Raw genomic sequence first — 19,654 nt, forward strand, 5'->3', positions numbered from 1 at the left:
ACATTTACTACTACTACTATGGATATTTATATACCACCCTTCAACCAAAGCAGTTTACATAGAAAAATAAATAATACATAAATAAGATGGTCCCCTGTCCCCAAAGGGCTCACAGTCTAAAAAGAAACATAAAGTTGACACCAGCAACAGCTACCGGAAGGATGCTGTGCTGGGGTTGGATAGTGCCAGTTGCTCTCCACCTGCTAAATAAAGAGAACCACCACTTTAAAAAGATGCCTCTTTGCTCAGTTAGCAGGGATTTAATTAATTTAGTCCATTAATTATATTAGTTTATATATGCCCATTCAGGTGGTAGGTCCTTAGAAAAGGCATATGTCTTTCTCTCCCATGCAGAAGGGAATTAATGCTAAGATAGCGCAGGCAATGACATATGTATGCATCGTCATCTAAAAACCAAGTTCACCTCATTTCTTCAGAGCTATGGCTCATACTCATATGCAAATTTATATAGATGTAATAAATCAAATTACTAATTGGTTAAAATGGATACATTCTCAGCCGGTGTAGGAGGTAACCCAAGCTTGGGATTACATCCCCCCACATGCTCCAAAAGGCAGGAAGTAGTCATACTTGAAGATCCTTAACCCAGTGCATGTGGGCGGATCTCCTCAGTTCTACTTCCTGCCTTTGCTCCAGAAGGCTCGCATTACAGCTCGCTGGCTCTGGCCTTGTTTACTAGGCCTCTTCTTTTCTTCTGCTTATATTCCTATTATTTTTGACTATTTCCAATCTATTCTTCACCTGGTATTCTACTACTATTAGTTTTCTTTAGTTACTAAAGAAAAAAGAATTAAAAAAAAATAAAATAAAAAATATTTCATATCTCTTCTTCTACTGTCCGTTCTGTTATTTGTTACCTCTCCTCACCTCTTGCCAACCCTTTGGCCGATGTCCACTAAGAAGACCTTCGGACTTCTGGCCATTAGGGAGAGATCCGCCTGTCAGCGCCTGTTCCCGCCAAAAAACTCGGGACTGCGCAAATCCTGTAAGGAAAATGGCGGATGTATCAGATGACCTTGCTGGCGCCAGTAGGCCACAGCGGTCCTCTCTGACTGGTGGGGAGACTGGTGAGGAGACTGGGCGCAATTCATGCCACCAGCAATCCACTGTAGCAGGACACAAGTGGCGGCACCAGAAGCGGAGGCATCCCGACAAGGGGGCCCCATTGGTGGAGAGCTTTCACCCGGCAGTGTGGGAAAGGTAAGCCTGCAAGATTTGGCCTCACCCCCCCCCAACTCCTTTCCCTAGCAGTTGGGCATGCAGGAGGAGGACTGCCTCAGCAAGTACTGGGGCCGTGCTGAAAGGAACGTCAGCAGGAGTGGCCGCCCCAGAGCCTGTCGGAATCAGACGGGGAGGACGTGGCAGGCAGTGCTGGGCCTGTGGACGGGGCATCGGAGCAACCAGAAGGCCATGAACAGCTCCCCCCGGTGAGATCGGGACTTGCTCGGGGGGTGAGGAGGTGGGTGCAGATGCCCCTTATGTGGCCCCTCCCTCAGGACCTACTCCTACAGGGAATGTGGGGGTTCCCCCCGATGCTGCCACTGTAAAGGGCTGGATCCAGGAGGCCGTTCAAGTCTCACTAGCAGCGGCGCTTAAAGCGCGGAAGCCTGCAAGGCATTGCAAGGCAAGCTGTGATCCATGTGTCATCCTCAGACTCTCAGGAGGAGACGGTGCCCACTAAGCAGCCCAGGGTGGCTATACGCCAGGACTCTGTGCCCAGGGGTAGGGGGAGGTCTTCAGACGAGCCAGGAGAGGACTCCCCAGATTTATTGCAACCCAGGGGCAGTGGGTCGGAGACATTGCTGGGCAATCCAGACAAGGGGCCCTCCTCCTCGGAAGAGGGGGAGATTATTGAGGACTCTGCAGCAAATTTACACAGTCAGAGGCTCTCTCTTATGGAGGATTTTCAGCTACTAATTAACCAGGCTATTGCTGCGCTTGATCTGAAGCCAGTTACAGAGGAACAGGTCTCTCCTGTGTCCAAGGGCTCCTTGGTGCTGCCTAAGGCTAAGGTACCGCAGATTAAATCAGTGATACCTGAGGGCTTTACTAATACCATCAAGGAGGAATGGGCAGCTATGGCAACTCCCAAAGCGTATGTTGGCATTGGCTAGCAAATTGCACAACTTTGAGGAGGAGACTCTGGACTTGCTGAAGGTGCCACTTACGGATGCTCACTTCGGGGCCCTACTTAGTAGCATAGTGGTACCCAAGGATGGGGACTCCTCTTTTAAGGAGCCAGGAGACAGAAAAGCAGAATCTGCACTGCGCAGGGCCCACAAGGCTTCAGCAATGGCCATCAGAGCTGACACCACTGCGTCCTGGGTGTCTAGAGCATCGGTCTTGTGGTTCGATGAGTTACCCAATGAGCCTCCCGCTGATCAATCTAAGATGCGGCGTAAGCTACTTCGTCTGCAGAGGGCGGCCGCCTTGTCATCGGATGCTACTCTGGACAGTGTTTAATTCTCGGCACATGCGGTCAGTGCAGGTGTCCTGGCAAGACGCAACATATGGCTGAAATATTGGAAAGTTGATAATACATCTAGGGCTAATTTAGCTGCTGTTCCCTATGCTGCAGGGAAGCTAATTGGGGATGAGGCCCTGAAAGAGGTCCTCATTGAAACTAAGGATAAGCGCAGGGCTCTGCCATCAGCCCCTAGGAAGGAGGACAAGAGTTTTAATCGTAGACCAACGCAAACCTTCAGGCGTTTAGACCTCAGTTTTGTCAGAGGGAGCCTTTTAGGCCTTTTCGATCGCAGTGGAACAGATCCAGAGGCCAAGGCAGGCAAGGGTTCAATCAGCAGAACCGTCAGTCTTTCGGAAACCAGCAGCGGGGCCCCAAGCAGCAGTCCTGACTCCCACTCAGGCAAAGTGGGGACCCGCCATTTGGCCCGTTTGGAAAGAATCCATCAACAACAGGTGGGTTCTTTCCATTATCCTACACGGGTACAAAGTGGAGCTGGCCAGCCCCCCAGGAAACAGATTCCTCCTTACCCCTAGATCCGGGAAACTGGAAAAGCACAAGAGGTTGTCCATGGCCATTCAGTATCTGGTGGCGATAGGGGCCATAGAGGAGGTCCCACCTCTTCAGAGAGGCAAGGGCATCTATTATGTGATTTTTACAGTGCCAAAAAAGGACGGATCGGCCAGGGCAGTTCTCAACCTACGCCCAGTCAACCGCTTTGTGATAAAAAGGAGGTTCAGGATGGAAACCCTTTGTACCATCTCAGAGGCATTGCAGATGGGGGACTACATGGCTTCAATAGATCTCCAGGAGGCCTATTTACACATCCCCATTCATCCACTCAGTCGACATATACTCCGCTTTCTGCTACATGGGGAGGCATTATCAGTACAGAGCCCTTCCTTTCGGTCTCTCATCAGCCCCCTGAGTTTTTACGAAGGATCTAGTCCGCTAGTGGCCACTTTATGCACCGAGGGGGTCCACCTGTATTGTTACCTTGACAACTTTCTCAAGAAGGGGCAGTTCGGTCAGCTCTGTCCAGAACAATGTCTGTGTTATGTGCCCATGGGTTTCTGATAAATGTGGGCAAGAGTCACCTGATGCCCACACAGAGCCTTCGTCATCTGGGCATGGTAATGGACCCCTCAGTAGGCAAACTGTTTCTGCCACAGGATCGGATGGAGGTCTTATCGTCACTGGCTCGTGTGATTGCTTCGAGACCGTGGGCCAGCCGTCTCAATCTAGCAATGTTGTTGGGTCTCATGGTGGCGGCTATGGACTCGGTGCCTTGGACGAGGTTTCATCTACGCCAGTTACAGTGGGCTTTCCTCCCTTACCAGCACAGGATTGCTCTCTAGCATGACAAGAACATTCCTCTCTAGGTGTCTCTTCTCGAGTCGATTCATTGGACAGCCCAGGGAACCTAGACAAGGGCAAGCTGTTCATAGAACCCGAGAGAGTGATGGTCATGATGGATGCCAGCCTATCGGGCTGGGGCCTCACTGTTGGAACAGTTCTGCCCAGGGGCTTTGGTCGGTGGAGGCGTCGCTCCATAGCATAAACTGGCTCGAGCTGTGGGCTGTCTTTCTGGCCCTAAAAGCCTTCACGCCCTTGGTGAAGGGTAGGAACAGCTTAGTATGTACAGACAACATCTCAACCAAGGCACACATAAACAGGCAAGGGGGAACAAAGTCAAGATCTCTTTTCCTTCAGTCTGTGGAGTTGTTGGATTGGGCGGAGAACAACTTAATATCCATTCTGGGCCATCATGTAAACGGAATTTCCAACGTTCGGGCAGATTGGCTAAGACGGCAGGAGACCCAGCCGGCAGAATGGGGCCTGCACCCTCAAGTATTTTGGTGGCTGACAGAGCGGCTGGGGTGTCCCCAGATAGACTTGTTTGCATATCCTCAGAACGCCAAGATTCAGAGGCTTTACTCACGTTTTCCGACGTTGGGGATAGAAGAGATGGATGCGCTATTGATGCCATGGCCTCCGTGTCTGCTGTATGCATTTCCTCCAGTGCCGCTGCTCTCCCATTGCCTCAGGAAGCTGCGGGGTTCACAGGCATCCCTGATATTGATTGAGCCATTTTGGCCCAGAGGACCTTGGTTTTCCAAGATCGTCGACTTGACCATAGGTCATCCACTCAGATTGCCAGACCATCCAGATCTGCTGTGTCAAGGTCCGATTTACCATCCTTGAGTCTAGAAAGTGTTCAGCCAACAAGATTTACCAATCGACGGCGTAGTTTTCTGCGTTAGACAGCAAAGCGCTCCCTGCAGCTGGACAAGTGCAGGTCGAGGGAATTACTAGGTTTTCTTCAGGATGGCCTTGCGCTGGGTCTGAAACCCAACACGCTTAAACGCCAGGCAGCGTGCTTGATCCAGATGTTGTTTCCTCATCAGTGTTCGTTCAGGCACGGCACCCTCTTCTACGCAAGTTCTTGAGGGGGGCAGCTTTGTTGTCTCCACCAGTCTGCCATCGTTTTCCGTCATGGGATTTGCATATTGTGTTGCGGGGTCTGCAGTTTCCACCATTTGAACCACTTTGCTCTGTGTCATTGCAGATTTTGTCCTGGAAGGTGGCCTTTTTAGTAGCTGTAACATCGGCCAGGAGGGTTTCTGAATTGCAGGCTCTGTCAGTTAAGAGTAATTTGTGTATTTTCTCTAAGGACTCTGTGAGACTTATCCCGGATCCTTCGTTGATCCCTAAGGTAAAGTCTCAGTTTAATCGTGAGGCGGACATTTAATTACCTTCTTTTTGTTTGGATGATTGTCACCCTGCAGAGAAGGAGTGGCACCGTCTGGATGTCAGGCGGGCGTTGAAGATATATATTGACAGGACGCAGGTTTTTCGTAAGACAGATGCTCTTTTTGTGGCATTTAAGGCTTCTACGGTAAGATGGGATGCAAGGTCTCTACAGACGTTATCACTCGATGGGTCCGTTCATGCATTACGGTGTTGTATGAAGCCCAGAAACTTCCGGTGCCTGGCCAGATTACGGCACACTCCTACATCGGCAGCCACTTCCACTGTGTTATCTTCACCGGCGTCCCTTGAAGAGATTTGCAAGGCAGCTACTTGGTCGTCGCCTTTTACATTTTCAAGGCATTACAAGTGGGATGAACAAGAAGCTGCCAGAGCGGCATTTGGTCGGAGGGTCCTGCAACGGGTCCTTCCGGCTCAGTAGCTCCAGCTTGGGTATTTTCCTTCCCGTGGTTGGTGCTGTGGTATGTCCCAAGCTTGGGTGACCTCCTACACCAGCCGAGAAAGGTACATTGGTACTCACCGTGAAGGTGTCTTCTGGCTGGTGTAGAAGAGGTCACCCAAGGCCCGCCCGGGTTGTGTTAGGCTGGAGCTGATGATCTGGTTGTAGAGGGACAGTTTTTCTGTCTTTCTCTGCATTATTGTTCGTATGTTGTTGTATATTCTCTGTTATGTTCTGTGGTTTTCATTCTGTAGCTTGAGCTGTTTTAAGCACTGAGGAGATCTGCCCACATGCACTGGGTTAAGGATCTTCAAGTATGACTAATTCTTGCCTTTTGGAGCATGTGGGGAGATGTAATCCCAAGCTTGGGTGACCTCTTCTACAGCAGCCAGAAGACACCTTCACGGTGAGTACCAATGCAGGGGCGTAACTATAATAGGGCAAGGGGAGACAGTTGTCTGGGGGCCCACTGCCTTAAGGGGCCCCCCAGAGGAAAGTCACATGACTGACTCCCCCAGCTGTGCACCCGCCCGGGCTTCCTTAAGTTGTATTCAAAATTGATGTGAGTGTTAAGAACTGGAGCTACCAGAACAGCATGTCTTTCTCTAGTACCATTAAATGACTTGCATCGTCTACAATTTACAAAACCTTAAAAAAAAAAATTTAGGATGATGTTCTATTGTGGCACATAGGAGATCTATCTATCTATCTATCTATCTATCTATCTATCTATCTATCTATCTATCTATCTATCTATCTATATATACACACACACATATACATATACATACACACACACACACACACACACACTTTACTCTGCTTTTGGTTACCACTATTCAGCCTCATTTACGATTTCTTTACTTCATGAGCTGAGCTTCAGTGACAGGGGGCCCATTTTATAATCTTGTCTCTGGGCCCACTCCAACCTTGCTACGCCCCTGTACCAATGCACCTATTTATTAAGATATCTGGCCAACAAGCCTAATTATATTTATTTGCAGTGGAATAATCCCATTCTGCACTGCATATAAATATAATTAAACTGGTTGAAACTGACATAGTCAGAAAAATGTGGAAGAACTGGATGAGAGCAAGGATCACAGTTCATTCAGGGTCCTCTCTTCTGAAGATTTTATCTCTGAACATTTAGGGCAGAATTCTTAGACACTTGGTGGGTCTTACAGATGCATATATAGTACAATGTTGGAATTATTTTGCATAAGTAGAAGAATTTTTGCAGACATGACTTTCTCATGCAGTGGTTTGTGGTGAGTGTGTCCCAGTTTGCAATGAGTAGAACTGTTCCTCTCTGTCCTGATTGGGACTACGACTGCACTATTTTTTCCTGCTAGACAACAACGCCCTTCGAATTTGGGTTATGCTCTGGATGAGAGAAGCTTTTTATACAGGGCCTAATTCAATCAAATTCTGGATGGAAAAAGGCAGCGTCATCAAAAGGAAACACTTCCCTAACAAAGACTGCTTGCAATAAACTTTATAGCAGGAAAAATTCTGGTTTGGTTTACCAAAGCACTGACATTCTTGATTCAGAATAACTTGGTGGGTCAATCTGATTTGTATCTCTTTCTGTGCAAATGATACTGTTTTGACCTTTTTATTCCAGTTCTCAGCTGTGGGAGAAATAAATATCAAATCATTCAGGTCCCCGTCCCCCCGCCCAGTTTGGAAATATCCTAATTGGCAGCTATATTTGTCCCTTTTTCAATACTCTGCAGCTTCTTTTCTTGCAGGGCACTTGTGCTTTTAACAACTGTATGAAAAGGAGAAATACAGCTTTTTTAGTCACTGTTATCTGCATTCTAGGAAACGCTCTTCATCTACTGAATTTCTGTTTGACAATGTGCAACTCGTAAAGGCACAAGAGCTTTGCCAAGAAAAAAGCTGGCAACTCTAGCAGAGGGGAGTATCTCAAATTACCTTTAGGCTTATCCTACACAGCTTGTCTTATCTTGGCGGACTTGCAAGATGTGTGGTCAAAGATCAAAGGCATGTGTTTTGGCTTCAAGCAGTTGTAAACCTTGAAGTTATTTATATGATTAGAAGGGGGTGTAACTAACTGCAATTGGAATCTCATTCATTTGTCATTCTATGCAAGGGCACACAGTTATTTATCTGTTTCTACAAAGTATTAATGCAGCACACCATGATCCTATCCATTTGGCAGCACAGAGAGTTTACTACTGACAGTTTACTCTAATTACTTGACAGCATGAATCCAAGTTCTAGTACAGCAATCTTTTCAAGTTTTCTGCTCCCAGGTGAACCATATCCTGCTAGCATTTTGTTACATTTCTCAGGAAGCAGGGATTGTTTGTGGCAAAAGGAATAGCTGATTGGCTGTTGGGGGCAACCCATGTTTGCTGCCAATTTACTGATGGGGAGGAGAATAGGCAGGCAAAAATCAGAATTTGTTTTCTGTAAATCAGGAAAGTTGGAGTCCTTTGCAGCTCCTTATGCATCTCATTGCAGTTTCCATGGCAACTCTTGCAAGCCAACTACGGAGATTAGCCCTTGGATAGGGATGGCATGAAACTTGCCTCCGGCTTGCCCTGCTTCTGCCTCACTTTGCGTTGGGAGCATGCCAGTGTGTGGAACCTTTGCCAAGCTGTCTCCACTGCACAGAATTGCAGCAGTGCAGACCATACAAGCTTTCTTACTAAGAATACCCTCAACATCATCTCTGGGCTTGCACTGTTACAGGCAAGCTATTTCTAGCTGCCAGGAACATAATGAGGCTTTATTTAACTTCAGTACGTGATGATTTATACACTTCTGTGGCTGCTCTGTACCCCCATCCAATTGTGTCCTCCAGCAGCCTGCGGCACAGTGGCATCATGCACAGATGCTGATTTCCTTTGCTGCAGTGCATTGAGTCTACTGGAGTTTGCTTTTATTTTGCTTGCTTGAGAAGTACAAATGGGGACCTAGGAAGCTGCTTTATACTGAGTCAGACCATTGGTCCATCTAGCTCAGCATTGTCTCTGACTGGCAGCAGCTCTCCAAGGTTTCAGACAGGGGTCTGCCATGCACTGAATTTGGGGGCTTCTGCATGCAAAGCAGGTGCTCTGTTGCTGAGCTACAGCTCCATTTCCTAGGTGCAGAAATTCTAAAAGCATTATGAATAGTGTGGAGAAGCGGGGGTGCAAGGCCCTGTTAGTTAAAGCTGTCACACACCCAATTTCTCCCCTTGAGTTTCCACTGCCACCACCACATTTGCACCTCCCTGAACTCACAAAGCAAGGTACGTGATGTTCAATCATGTAAGCAGGATAAGCAGCCTAAGGGAAAGCTACAAAATCCAAGAACTTTCGTGTAGTCTGTATCAAGTGGTCCTCAGGTATAGCAAACATAATATAAAGCCCAGCACAATCTGATGTTATAGTAAAAAGTTTAGTTTAGTGTATTTGCTATTTTGAAGAATTTGTTTGTGCAGAATAAAGTCATACTTCCCGATAACCTACAGATACCAAATTTTGCATACACACTCTTGCCATGGGAGTTAACTGAATGCATTATTTTTTACACCAGAATATGCCCAGGGAAATTTTAAATAATTTTTATAGCTTTTAGAAGAAATTCTAAATATATTTATCATATTTTAACTGTTATTGTTCTTAACAGATTTGTAACACTCAATAATCAGATCAATAATTCAAAAAAGACATCATGCCCAAGAAAAACAATCTTTCTCAGATTCAAATTTACTATGATTTAGATTTAAATTTACCATATTATGGCCATTATTCAATAAAATAAATAAGGTTTGAAGTTGAAATTCTACAAATTTCAAACTGTTATTTCAGTTCCCTTTTGCAAGCACATTAATAAAAAATTGTATTGCATATATTTAATTTCTTTAACATTCTTAGAAGTATAATCTATGCAAAATGACTTTGCCCAGTCAAAGAGAGGCCTTACCTACTAATAACAAAATAAAGGAAAGGGGTTTATAGGCAAATAAAGAGGAGGACAAAACTAGGGGGGTACTCCAATAGGCATTCTCTCTTCCTGATCTAGGTGGTGTTAAATCAAGAGGCAATTATCTTCAAGTTGCAAAACCTATAGTCATCCTTTGCCAACCACAAGGGTTCATTTCCAGGAAAACCTCGTGGTTGGCGAATTTGTAGTTGACGAGCCATTGAAATCAATGCCAAACAGGGGGTTAAGGACTGCAAAATACAGTTAAAAAATCACCACAGTAAGAGGAGTGAACCCCCGGAAATCACAGCGGGGAGGAGACACAATTGCCAAAAAACCTCACCAAATCGTGGATACTTGGGCCGTGGTTGGCGAAACCTGTAGTTCAGAAACTAGGCATTCACAGCATGATTGTCAGTGGCTCTTCTTTTGTCCCAGCTTGGTAACAAGAGTATTGGGAGCCCTGCCTTAAAGCCCTGAATATCTTCTTTCTAAAGAGAACTAAGAACCAGCTGGTTAGCCCATTCTTCTTTCTTAAAGAGAAAACATGAAAGAATAACTTGTTTACACTTTGGGAATCTGGCTTATCCTGCTTTTTCACAACTCAGGGACGCACAGGAAGATATCCAGAATGTATCTGAGGGTTTCTAAAGTTCCCTTAGCCTTGAGGGAATGGTTTCAAGCATTCTTAGTCATCTATTTATCTATCTATCTATCTATAGATAGCATCTTTCTATACTACCTGATATATATACATCTCTAGGCGATACACAGTTTAGAGGACACGACAAATATAAAAACAGTATAATACTGTTAAAATTCACAAAAACAGATAAAACAAGGAAGCTGTTCTCACCAATTGTGAGACTCACCGGGCTCGCAGCCAAGCCCGGTTTAGGGAAAGTAGGTAACCTGCTTAATTGCCCCTGCCTTAAGGCCAGGTTAGTGGAGCGAGTGCTCCGCTAACCTGGGCTTTCCAATCGTGAGTTGCCACAGAACGGCGCCACGCCGCAGCAACTCACAAGTAGATCCCCGACTGGGAGGCTGAAAAGCAGCCTTCTGGCTCGGGGGTCTCTCCAGCATGCCCTGTGCGCTCGCTCAGGGCATCCTGGAGCTTCCAGGGGCCGCGTGGCTGATCATGAGAAGAGCCTCAAGGTTAGCAGATCAAAACACATTAAATTTCAGCCTGAGAAAGCAGGTACTTTCAAAAGCAGGAAAAGGCAGGAGGGTCTTCCTGAAAGCAAAGGGAGAAGGGGATGCTCTTATCTCAGCAGGGAGCACATTCCAAAGCCCTGGGGTGGGGCAGCCATAGAGAAGGTCTGGTCCTGAGTTGCCACCGCATGTGCTGGTGGCAACTGTAGCCAAACCTCTCCAGATGATCTTAATAGGCAGCTGGGTTCATGACAAAGACGGTGCTCTCTTAAATACCCTTGACCCAAGCCATTAAGGGCTTTATAGGTAATAACTAGCACTTTGTATTTCATATGGAAACATATCGGCAGCCAGTGCAAGTTATCCCTGAGGCCGGTCTGGCTGCTGCATTCTGTACCAATTGTAGTTTCTGGACTATGTACAAAGGCCGCCCCATGTAGAGTGCATCATAGTAGTCAAGCACAAATATGGTAAGGGAGAAAACAAAAAGACAAAAAAACAAGCCTCCCAAAATTCGTATAAATTAATTCTAAAGTCTTATAGGATGGCAGCCTTTCCTCAAGTGGTCAGGTGTGAAAAGTAAGGAAACTGCATATGTATCTGTGAGGCTTTAGTAAAATGGAGTAAAATGGAGTTTTAAAGCCAATAAACTGAAATAGGAACTCTGGCTAGGATTAGAAGTGAGCCTTTCTTCATAATAGTAATCTCAGTTTTCGACAAAAGTACTACATTGGCTTTAGCTGTGTATGAGATTCTCATTCAGGTGTTGCATTATGGAGCAATTTGCCATTAGCCAGAAGCACAAAAGTCATAATCATTTGCTGCATTTCCTAAGAAGACTTGTTCATCCCAAGAAATCTGAAGGCAGGCCAGTGTATTTTTGTTAATATTCTAACTATACTCCACCAGTTTGGTGATAAACTGTTGTTGCCAATGTGGTGATCCCTGAAAATAAGATGTAAAATGGGTAAAAGGCAATCTGGGTCATCTTTCAAGTATAGAAATGAGAAAGCTTTTAGCAGAACCCTTCATAATTCAGTGTCATTTCTCTATGTTGTGTTTTTCCTGGTTGTCAGTGTCATTTGACCCATGAGCAGATCATTCAGTTTGTTTGCTCCTTCAGTTTTGCTGTGCTCAATAGTGGTAATGGTTCCTTTAATGTATTTTCTTGTGTGTGTGTGTGTGTGTGGATTTTATTAAGCAGAAAGGACAAAATAAAAATTTAGTAGAGCAACAAACCAGTGAGGTAGTTACTCTTGACTGGCTCCAATCTGTCAAAGGTTTATGGAGCCCTTTAGTAAAAATCTTGTAAAGTGCTAGTTTTATGGGGACTATTTGTTCTGCCTCTCAGCACCTTGTTGACATCTAAAAGCTGCACTACCTTATCTATGAGCATTTCTGCATTGGAGCTCTAGCAAATTAGATAACATCTGATCAACATACCAGGCACTAGGAGAATATTTTGGAGAATAAAATATTGGGAGTCAGTGGGAGCTTGTTTGTCTTTCTCCAGTGATTTGCAGCCTTGATGGGTTACTGAGGACAAGGATTACACAATATTTCTATCAAGTGACTTTGCTGAAAACACTAAAGATTTAGAAGAAAAGCACAGATTGACTGTTGGGTGGGGGGAGAGACTATATTATTAGAGATAAATGAATTAGAGAGATATATAAAATCTCTCATTCATTTGAGATGCAATAATATTGGCCTAGAAACTCTCTCGTGTACTCTAAGGTCAAATACACGCCACGTACGCACATAGTTCTCTTATGCTGTATGATTCATCGGATCTGCTGGTTTGATTTCTGCAAAGGATTAAAATGGGAAATTCAATATCCCCAGTACCACTTTTGCCTAGATGTTATCTAAGCACTGTTCAGGCTGTGCCTCCACCTCCTATTCGTGGAAATGGGCACAATCACACTTACAACATTCATCTCTTCAAATGAATGCTGCAGTAAGCGAGAAGGGCGGGGCTAGGAGGATGAGTGACGGGGCAGGGGTCGGACTTCCGTCTTGTTTCCAGCCCTCTAAATGTATTCAGCAGCGTTCTACTGAATGCCTGACTGGACTCTAGTCTGTAGGATGATATACTATATGCTAAACTGATGTAGTGTATTAATAGTGTATTAATTGCTTAGGTTAATTGCCCTAATGCTTAAGTGGCGCAGCAGGGAAATGCTTGACTAACAAGCTACTATATTAGGCAGCAGCGATATAGGAGGATGCTGAAAGGCATCATCTCATACTGCAATGGTATGAGGCAATGGTAAACTCCTCCTGTATTCTACCAAAGAAAACCACAGGGCTGTGTGGGCGCCAGGAGTCAAAATCGGCTTGACGGCACACTTTACCACACTTTAATTGCTGGTCACTGACTATAATAAAGTTCTGATCTGAGCTATATGCTAACCCACCCTTCAGGATTACTGAAGTGAGGGTCATCATGTTTGTGGCTTCAAGAATGTGGAAGGAGCAGTTGTGCCCTCCTTACTCCTCAGTTGTGCCCATCCAAAAGCTGTGCCCATTTTGGATGGGATTGCTGATTGCTGTTGATTGTTTCACCTCTATAGCCCAAAGTGGAATCAAAAAGCTGTGATGCCTGCTTTTAATATATTTCCTTCCCCTTGTGAGATGAGCTGGTCTTGTGGTGGCAAGCATGAATTGTCCCCTTTGCTAAGCAGGGTCTGACCTGGTTTGCATTTGAATGGTAGACTACATGTTCCCTCCCTGGCATCTCCAAGATAGAGCTGAAGGAGACTCCTGACTGCAATGTGGGGAAGCTGCTGCCAGACTGTGTACTGAACTAGATGGACCAATGGTCTGATTCAGTACAGGAGAACCTCGTTTTCTGTGGTCGGGTAAAAGACACCCAACCTCGGCATACATGGGGGGAAAGGGGGGAAAAACACATAGACCTCACGTATCCACAGATCAGGGGTGGCCAGAAATGACCACGAAGGTCATTTCCAGTCGCCATTTTGTTCATTGGAGCCTGTATAATGTATGTTTATTTGTTTGTTTAACAAATTTCTAGATTGCCCAAAATTTGCATCTGATGGTTCACAATAAAAACACAATCAAAACAAAATTTAAACATTAAAAACAATTTAAAACTTAAAACAAGTATTAAAACTGTACATCTAATTAAAAGCTTGGGTGAACAAATGTGTCTTAATTGATTTTAAAAAGTTATCAGAGATGTGGAAGCTCTTATTATAAAATGGCTCCACTTAAGTAAAAAAAGAAGAAGAGAGAAATGGGCATTTTATGGCTGATTTGGGGGCATTCTGGGAGACAGCACAACTCAGGTGGGGGGGAGTAGCAAAGCAGGGGAAGGAGCTCCCCCCGCATTTCCCCCCGAAAATTGGCCAATTTCCGGCTGACCAGGAACCTAACCCCCGCAATCCCATAGCCCCCCAATGCCTCAATATTACGGTTTCCATATCCCTGGCTGCAGCCTTGAACGGAATCCCCGCAAATATCAAGGTCCACTTGATTAAGCCAACTTCTTGTGTTCCTTCCAGACAAAGAAATATTTAAGTCCCACAGCTCTTATTTGGTAAAATGTAGCTAGAGTACTGAATGGGTAGCCTTTTGAGGGGTAGGGGGAGGACTCTGTATAGTGTTATGCTGGTATCATCCCAAGGTTACATGCTTGCAAAGTAGGGTTGTTTTTTATCCTTTTTGGATGGACTACTAGTCTCCTGACAGTCCTAAAATGATCATATGCTATAATGCACTAGCTGGTGAGAAATGAACGGATATTCCTGCTAAACTAGGCAAAGAGGCACCTTTTTAAAGTGGTGTTTTTCTTCTATTTAGCAGGGGGATGGCAACTGGCCCTGTTCGACCCAGCACAATGGTGTCCCTTCCCGTGGTTGTTGCTGGTATCTCCCTTGGTTTCTTTTTAGACTGTGTGAGCCCCACAAGTATTCATTCCTTTTGCAGTTGCAGACTCTGAGTCCAGGTAGCAAAGGGTCACTGCCCCCTAAGAAACAACCTGTGTGGTGTAGTGGTTAGAGTGCTGGACCAGGACTGGAGAGGCCCAAGTTCAAATCTCCATTCAGCCATGATACCTGCTGGGTGACTCTGAGCCAGTCACTTCTCTCTCAGCCTAACCTAACTCACAGGGTGGTTGTGTGACGATAAACATAACCATACCTCTGGGCTCCTTGGAGGAAAAGTGGGACATAAATGTAAAAATAAAATAAATAGAATAATAAATAGAATAAAATCACCTAGGGTGGGGAACATAAGACAACTGCAACAAATAGAATGCTTTGATTAAGCTAGTTTCAGATGTGGAGCGGCATTTGAAAGAAAGGCTTGTGAGAGGAGTTGTCAAACCATCCCACTCCAGACTGCATCACAGAGTAGCAGGTGGTGTTGGGTTCTGGCTGCACTTGTAATGTATAACTGCTACGGAGCTTGTAGAACGACAGGAACAAATAGGTAGGCAACCTCACAGCAATTTAGCTCGCTGGGCATACTGGGCACTATTGCTAGTCTTTTTGTGGGCTCCCCTTGTGGTTGGCATGACCCTGGGTGTCCAGCCCTCTGCACCACTTGGGAGACTGCCTGTGGAGAGCAACGAGGGCAGCAGAAGGGAGTGGCAACAACACATGGTCTCTGGATCAGACTCCATGCTCAGGCCTGTACAGTGGGGCCCTTGCTTCCTCCAGTGCTACTAGCCACCATGGTCCCTTTTCCTTCCTTGTGTGGAGTTGCAGTGGAACTCTGTGCTTAGTGAATGTTTGCTCAGTTCCACATGGCCAGGCTGCAGTCCTCAAAAACGAAAGGGCTGATAAGTGCCCAGCAGTTGCAACGTTTAGCCCGGCGTTCACGGAGAGAGAGCGTGCTTACATTCTGTCACCTGTGTGGGAGAAGCGTACAGTTTAGCTTGGCTGACAATACCAAGAGGGTATTGAGATGAGGGGAGAGAGAGATGAGAGGCATTTGCAGCATTCATAGTTTGAGACATGGTATTTCCCTTAGGGGTGTGCTCGAAAGTACTTCGGCACCTGCAAGGGTGGTTCTTTAAGGGTGGGGGAGGGATGCACTCACCCCTCCCACCGCAATTCCCCCGCTGGCGCCCCATTAATTTCAATTCCCTCGGGGCGGCAGTGTTCCTCCCTGTCGCCGTCATCGGCTGGAAGTACCAATCACGTGTGCGCCCGTCGCATGCCCCCATGTGCACAGCGGATGGGCGTACACACACACGTGACGGACGCACGCACGATCGGTACTTCCGGCCAATGACGGCAACAGGGCAGCAGGGAGGAATGCTGCCGCCTCGAGGGGATTGAAATTAAAGGAGTCCCGGCGGGGGAAATGCAGCAGGAGGGGTGAGTGCACCCTCCCCCACCCTTAAAGAACCACCCCTACCAGCTCCAAAACACCGAAACGGCCCCCGGAGCCAAAACGTTTCGGAGGCTGAAATGTTTCGGGTTCAAGCCTAATTTCCCTCCCCCGCCATCCCCGTGGTGCAGTTCCACCAATATATCGGAGGTGTCTCATGGGTTCTCCTGGCAACAAGGGTCTCACACCAGACCCTGCACCACTCATACTGTTTTTAATGTTAGTGGATTGCACCCTTAGAGAAGGTGTTCAAGAGATGACTCTTGCCCTGCCCCAGTGCACCAAAATCCGACCCCCTGTGATGCAAAGTGTCCCATGAGTCCTGGATGGTTTGAAGGAATGCGTGAAAGTTTTAGTGGGGGGAGCCAATGGCAGATGCTTCCCTCCCTTCCCTAAAATGACCTCAGTGGGGTGGGTCACCCTTGTGTCACTGCTTTCCTTTGTTATCCAGAGCAGTGCACAGTTCATAATGCCCTCTGCAGTGCAGGGATTTGCTGTTAGTGGCTCTCAATAATAGAGTACTTACATTCACCATGTGCATGTCAAGTGCTGTTTACATACCAGAGGACAGAGTTGGATGAGCTCCTGGGCCTGAAGGGAAAAAAGCGTTGGTGTTGGTGTGGTTTGCTGCAGCTGGGCACAGGAGGGAAGAAAAGGGAGAGATGCATGCCTCTGGGGAAGACATATTCACAGACTGCTTGCTGCCTGAGTCTAATGAAGGGTGTGTTTTTGCTGCAGCATCAGTGGGGTTTGGATGACCTGTTTGTTATGTGTCATGTGAACAATTATAAAGTAACAAATTCTGACCGCTTTTGGAAAGTGCCTCCTGAAATAAGCTTAGACCACCAAACCTTATTGCTTTTAAGGAACTGTAAGGTTCGCCTTCCTGGCTCTACCCCCTCAGAAGAATTTCCCACAAAAGAGTTACTAGGATTGCACTGTCTTTGCTCTAATCTTAATGGGTCTCATCTATGGATTAACCACTTCCAATTGGGTACTGTATGAATGCTTCTGCATAACACAACTATGCTGTAACAGGGTAGGAAGGGCAAGCACTGCAGCCACCACCATTGACGTAGTTGGAAATGGGGCCTAGTGCTGCTTTGCAACTACTTTTTGCTAATGGTGTGGCCCCTAGAACTAGGCTATAATTCTTCAAGGTGATTCTACAATACATTGTAATTCTTACAGATCAGGGGTGACCAATCTGGGACTCTCCAGCTATTGTTGAACTACAATCCCCATCACCCCCAGCTACAATTTATTGTGGCTGGGGATGATGGGAGTTTTAATTCAACAGCAGCTGGAGAGCCTCAGGTTGGCCATCTCTGCTACAGATAATACTACAGTGCATCTTTTCTCCCAGGCTCATGCTCTGGGCAGGGTTGAATGCCACTGGCAATAGAAAACGTTGACCCCCATTAAGCCACCTCGGTGCTTCTAATGTCCTGTTCTTCCTGTCTCTTTCTCAGGGGCTGCTGTGAATTTGACGCTAGTGACCCCAGAAAAAGCCATCAAGCTAGCTGCCAATGATTTCTTCCGACATCATCTTGCTAAAGATGGGTGAGTGGAGTGGGGGGTGAGGGGCAACAGGGCTACTAGGAGTGACATCTATGGCCTATGTATCAATAGTTACAGTGGGATCTATCTATCTATCTGTCTGTCTGTCTGTCTGTCTGTCTGTCTGTCTATCTATCTATCTCCCTTCCTTCCTGGTCCAGGAATGGCTATTGGTCACTTGGGTACTCTGAGATCAACTTTTTTCCTTTTGCTTACTGGGCAAAGAGACACTTGTTAGTGATGGTTCTCTTATACTGAGCAGTGGCAGTCATCCCAGCATAGGATCCCGCCCAGTAGCTGTTGGCTCATGTATCTCTGTTGGCCCTTTTGGACAGAAACCAATTTTCTGATTCCTTTTGCTATGTAAATCACTTTATGAACTTTTTTGTTGAGAAGAGGTATATAAATATTCTTGGTAGTAGTAGTAGTAGTAGTAGTAGTAGTAGTAGTAGTAGTAGTAATAATAATAATAATAATAATAATAATAATAATAATTAATAATAATAATAAATAATTAATACATCAGCCATACTTCTCAGTCTCTGCAGCCTTTGGTATAACTCAAGATATCTTAGCACCAAGCTCAGCCATACCTAGTTAACACCTGTGTAACACTGCCATTTGTTAAGATTTTCACAGTCTGCAGACTTGGGCATACTTGTCATTTCCCTTTTCTACTTTGTTTTTGTGATTAACATTCAGCCTGTTTAATAGTTCCAATGAATTCAAAAGCTTGCACATTTTTGTGTTACTTTATTTGGCACACAATCCTTATAGAGAATATATAAGAGTTTACTCTACAGAAGAGTATATCTTCTGTAGAGAGTAGATACGTCATTCTGCACCCTTTATCAAGATGATGTATGAGAACAAAAAGTGAAAGCCACCCCCTAGAGGACTCTGTCCCAGCTTCCAGAAATAGTTTGCAACCTCTGCCAAGGTTACTTTGCACCAGAATTTCTGTGGGAAAGTATCCAAAAAGGAATGCAGTACCTGTAATTATTGCTCTTAACTGTTGAGAGGTCCTCCATTCCTGCCATTACTTGTGGCTGCTGAAAAATATCAAACTTAACTCTTAACAGATGGGTCTAATTTTTAATTTCAGCATTTAAAGTTAAATGTTGTCAACAGTTGAGGGATTGTCTTGTGTAGATGGGCGCAACATATGGGCCCCCAGACATCCCAGCATGCCCTGTGTGAGTGCACGAGGCATTATAGGGGGACCCCCGATGCCAGGAGGCTTGCTGCAGCCTCCTGGTCGGGGGTCTACTCCCAGTCGGGTGTCTCACGATAGAGAAAACAGGGTTAGCGGAGCGCTCACTCTGCTAACCCCATTTTAGGGAAGGGCTGCTTTGGTGGGCTAGCCACCATTGAACCATCGGATGAGCCCGCGAGCCCGGTGGTTCTCACAATGGGGGAAATTGGACTGAGCTCCCTTAGCCCGATTCCCCTCCATCGTGAGAATAGTCTCCCTGTCCCTGTATCTTTTCCCTTGAGTGGGATAACAACTAAGGGGCAATTCTGAATGGGCAAATAGCCAGTGAAGAAAGAGTTAAGCATACACATACACATTTCTGCTCCTCTGATCTGATTCACAGTCCCTTTCAACTTTTCGGTGAGGAAAACAACCCTCAGTAGACTGATCATACATCTCCCAGTGTCTCAGCCTAAATGAGGGATATTGTTCTAATCCGTTTTACAGAATATGTCAAAGTTCTGAAAAGGTTCATGCAAATTTTCACTGACCTTTCTAATGTGTTCACAGCTGTGTTGAAGCTTTGGAGTATGTTTTTTCAGATGGTCCCATAAATACTACCAGCATAATTATTTGCCCGTGTTGGAGTTTTTGAGATTTAACATTGCTCTTGTAACTGCTTTCTAAACGTGGTTGGATGTCTGTAGTCTAAATCCTAAATCTGGTGTCTGCTCATCCCCAAGCC

At 45.7% G+C, this 19,654-nt stretch overlaps 1 protein-coding gene across 2 annotated transcripts in view; it reads left to right on the forward strand.

Moving 5' to 3' along the window:
- The window catches only part of SLC25A22 (solute carrier family 25 member 22), a 106,329-nt gene that overhangs the window by 51,033 nt on the left and 35,642 nt on the right, over positions 1–19,654 (forward strand). For both annotated transcript variants that reach the window (XM_053247987.1, XM_053247991.1), the window contains exon 5: positions 17,627–17,717. In XM_053247987.1, the coding sequence (XP_053103962.1) occupies positions 17,627–17,717 (91 nt within the window). The remainder of the gene's footprint in view (positions 1–17,626; positions 17,718–19,654) is intronic.

Source organism: Hemicordylus capensis, chromosome 1 (genome assembly GCF_027244095.1).
Source record: "Hemicordylus capensis ecotype Gifberg chromosome 1, rHemCap1.1.pri, whole genome shotgun sequence".
Lineage (NCBI taxonomy): Eukaryota > Metazoa > Chordata > Lepidosauria > Squamata > Cordylidae > Hemicordylus > Hemicordylus capensis.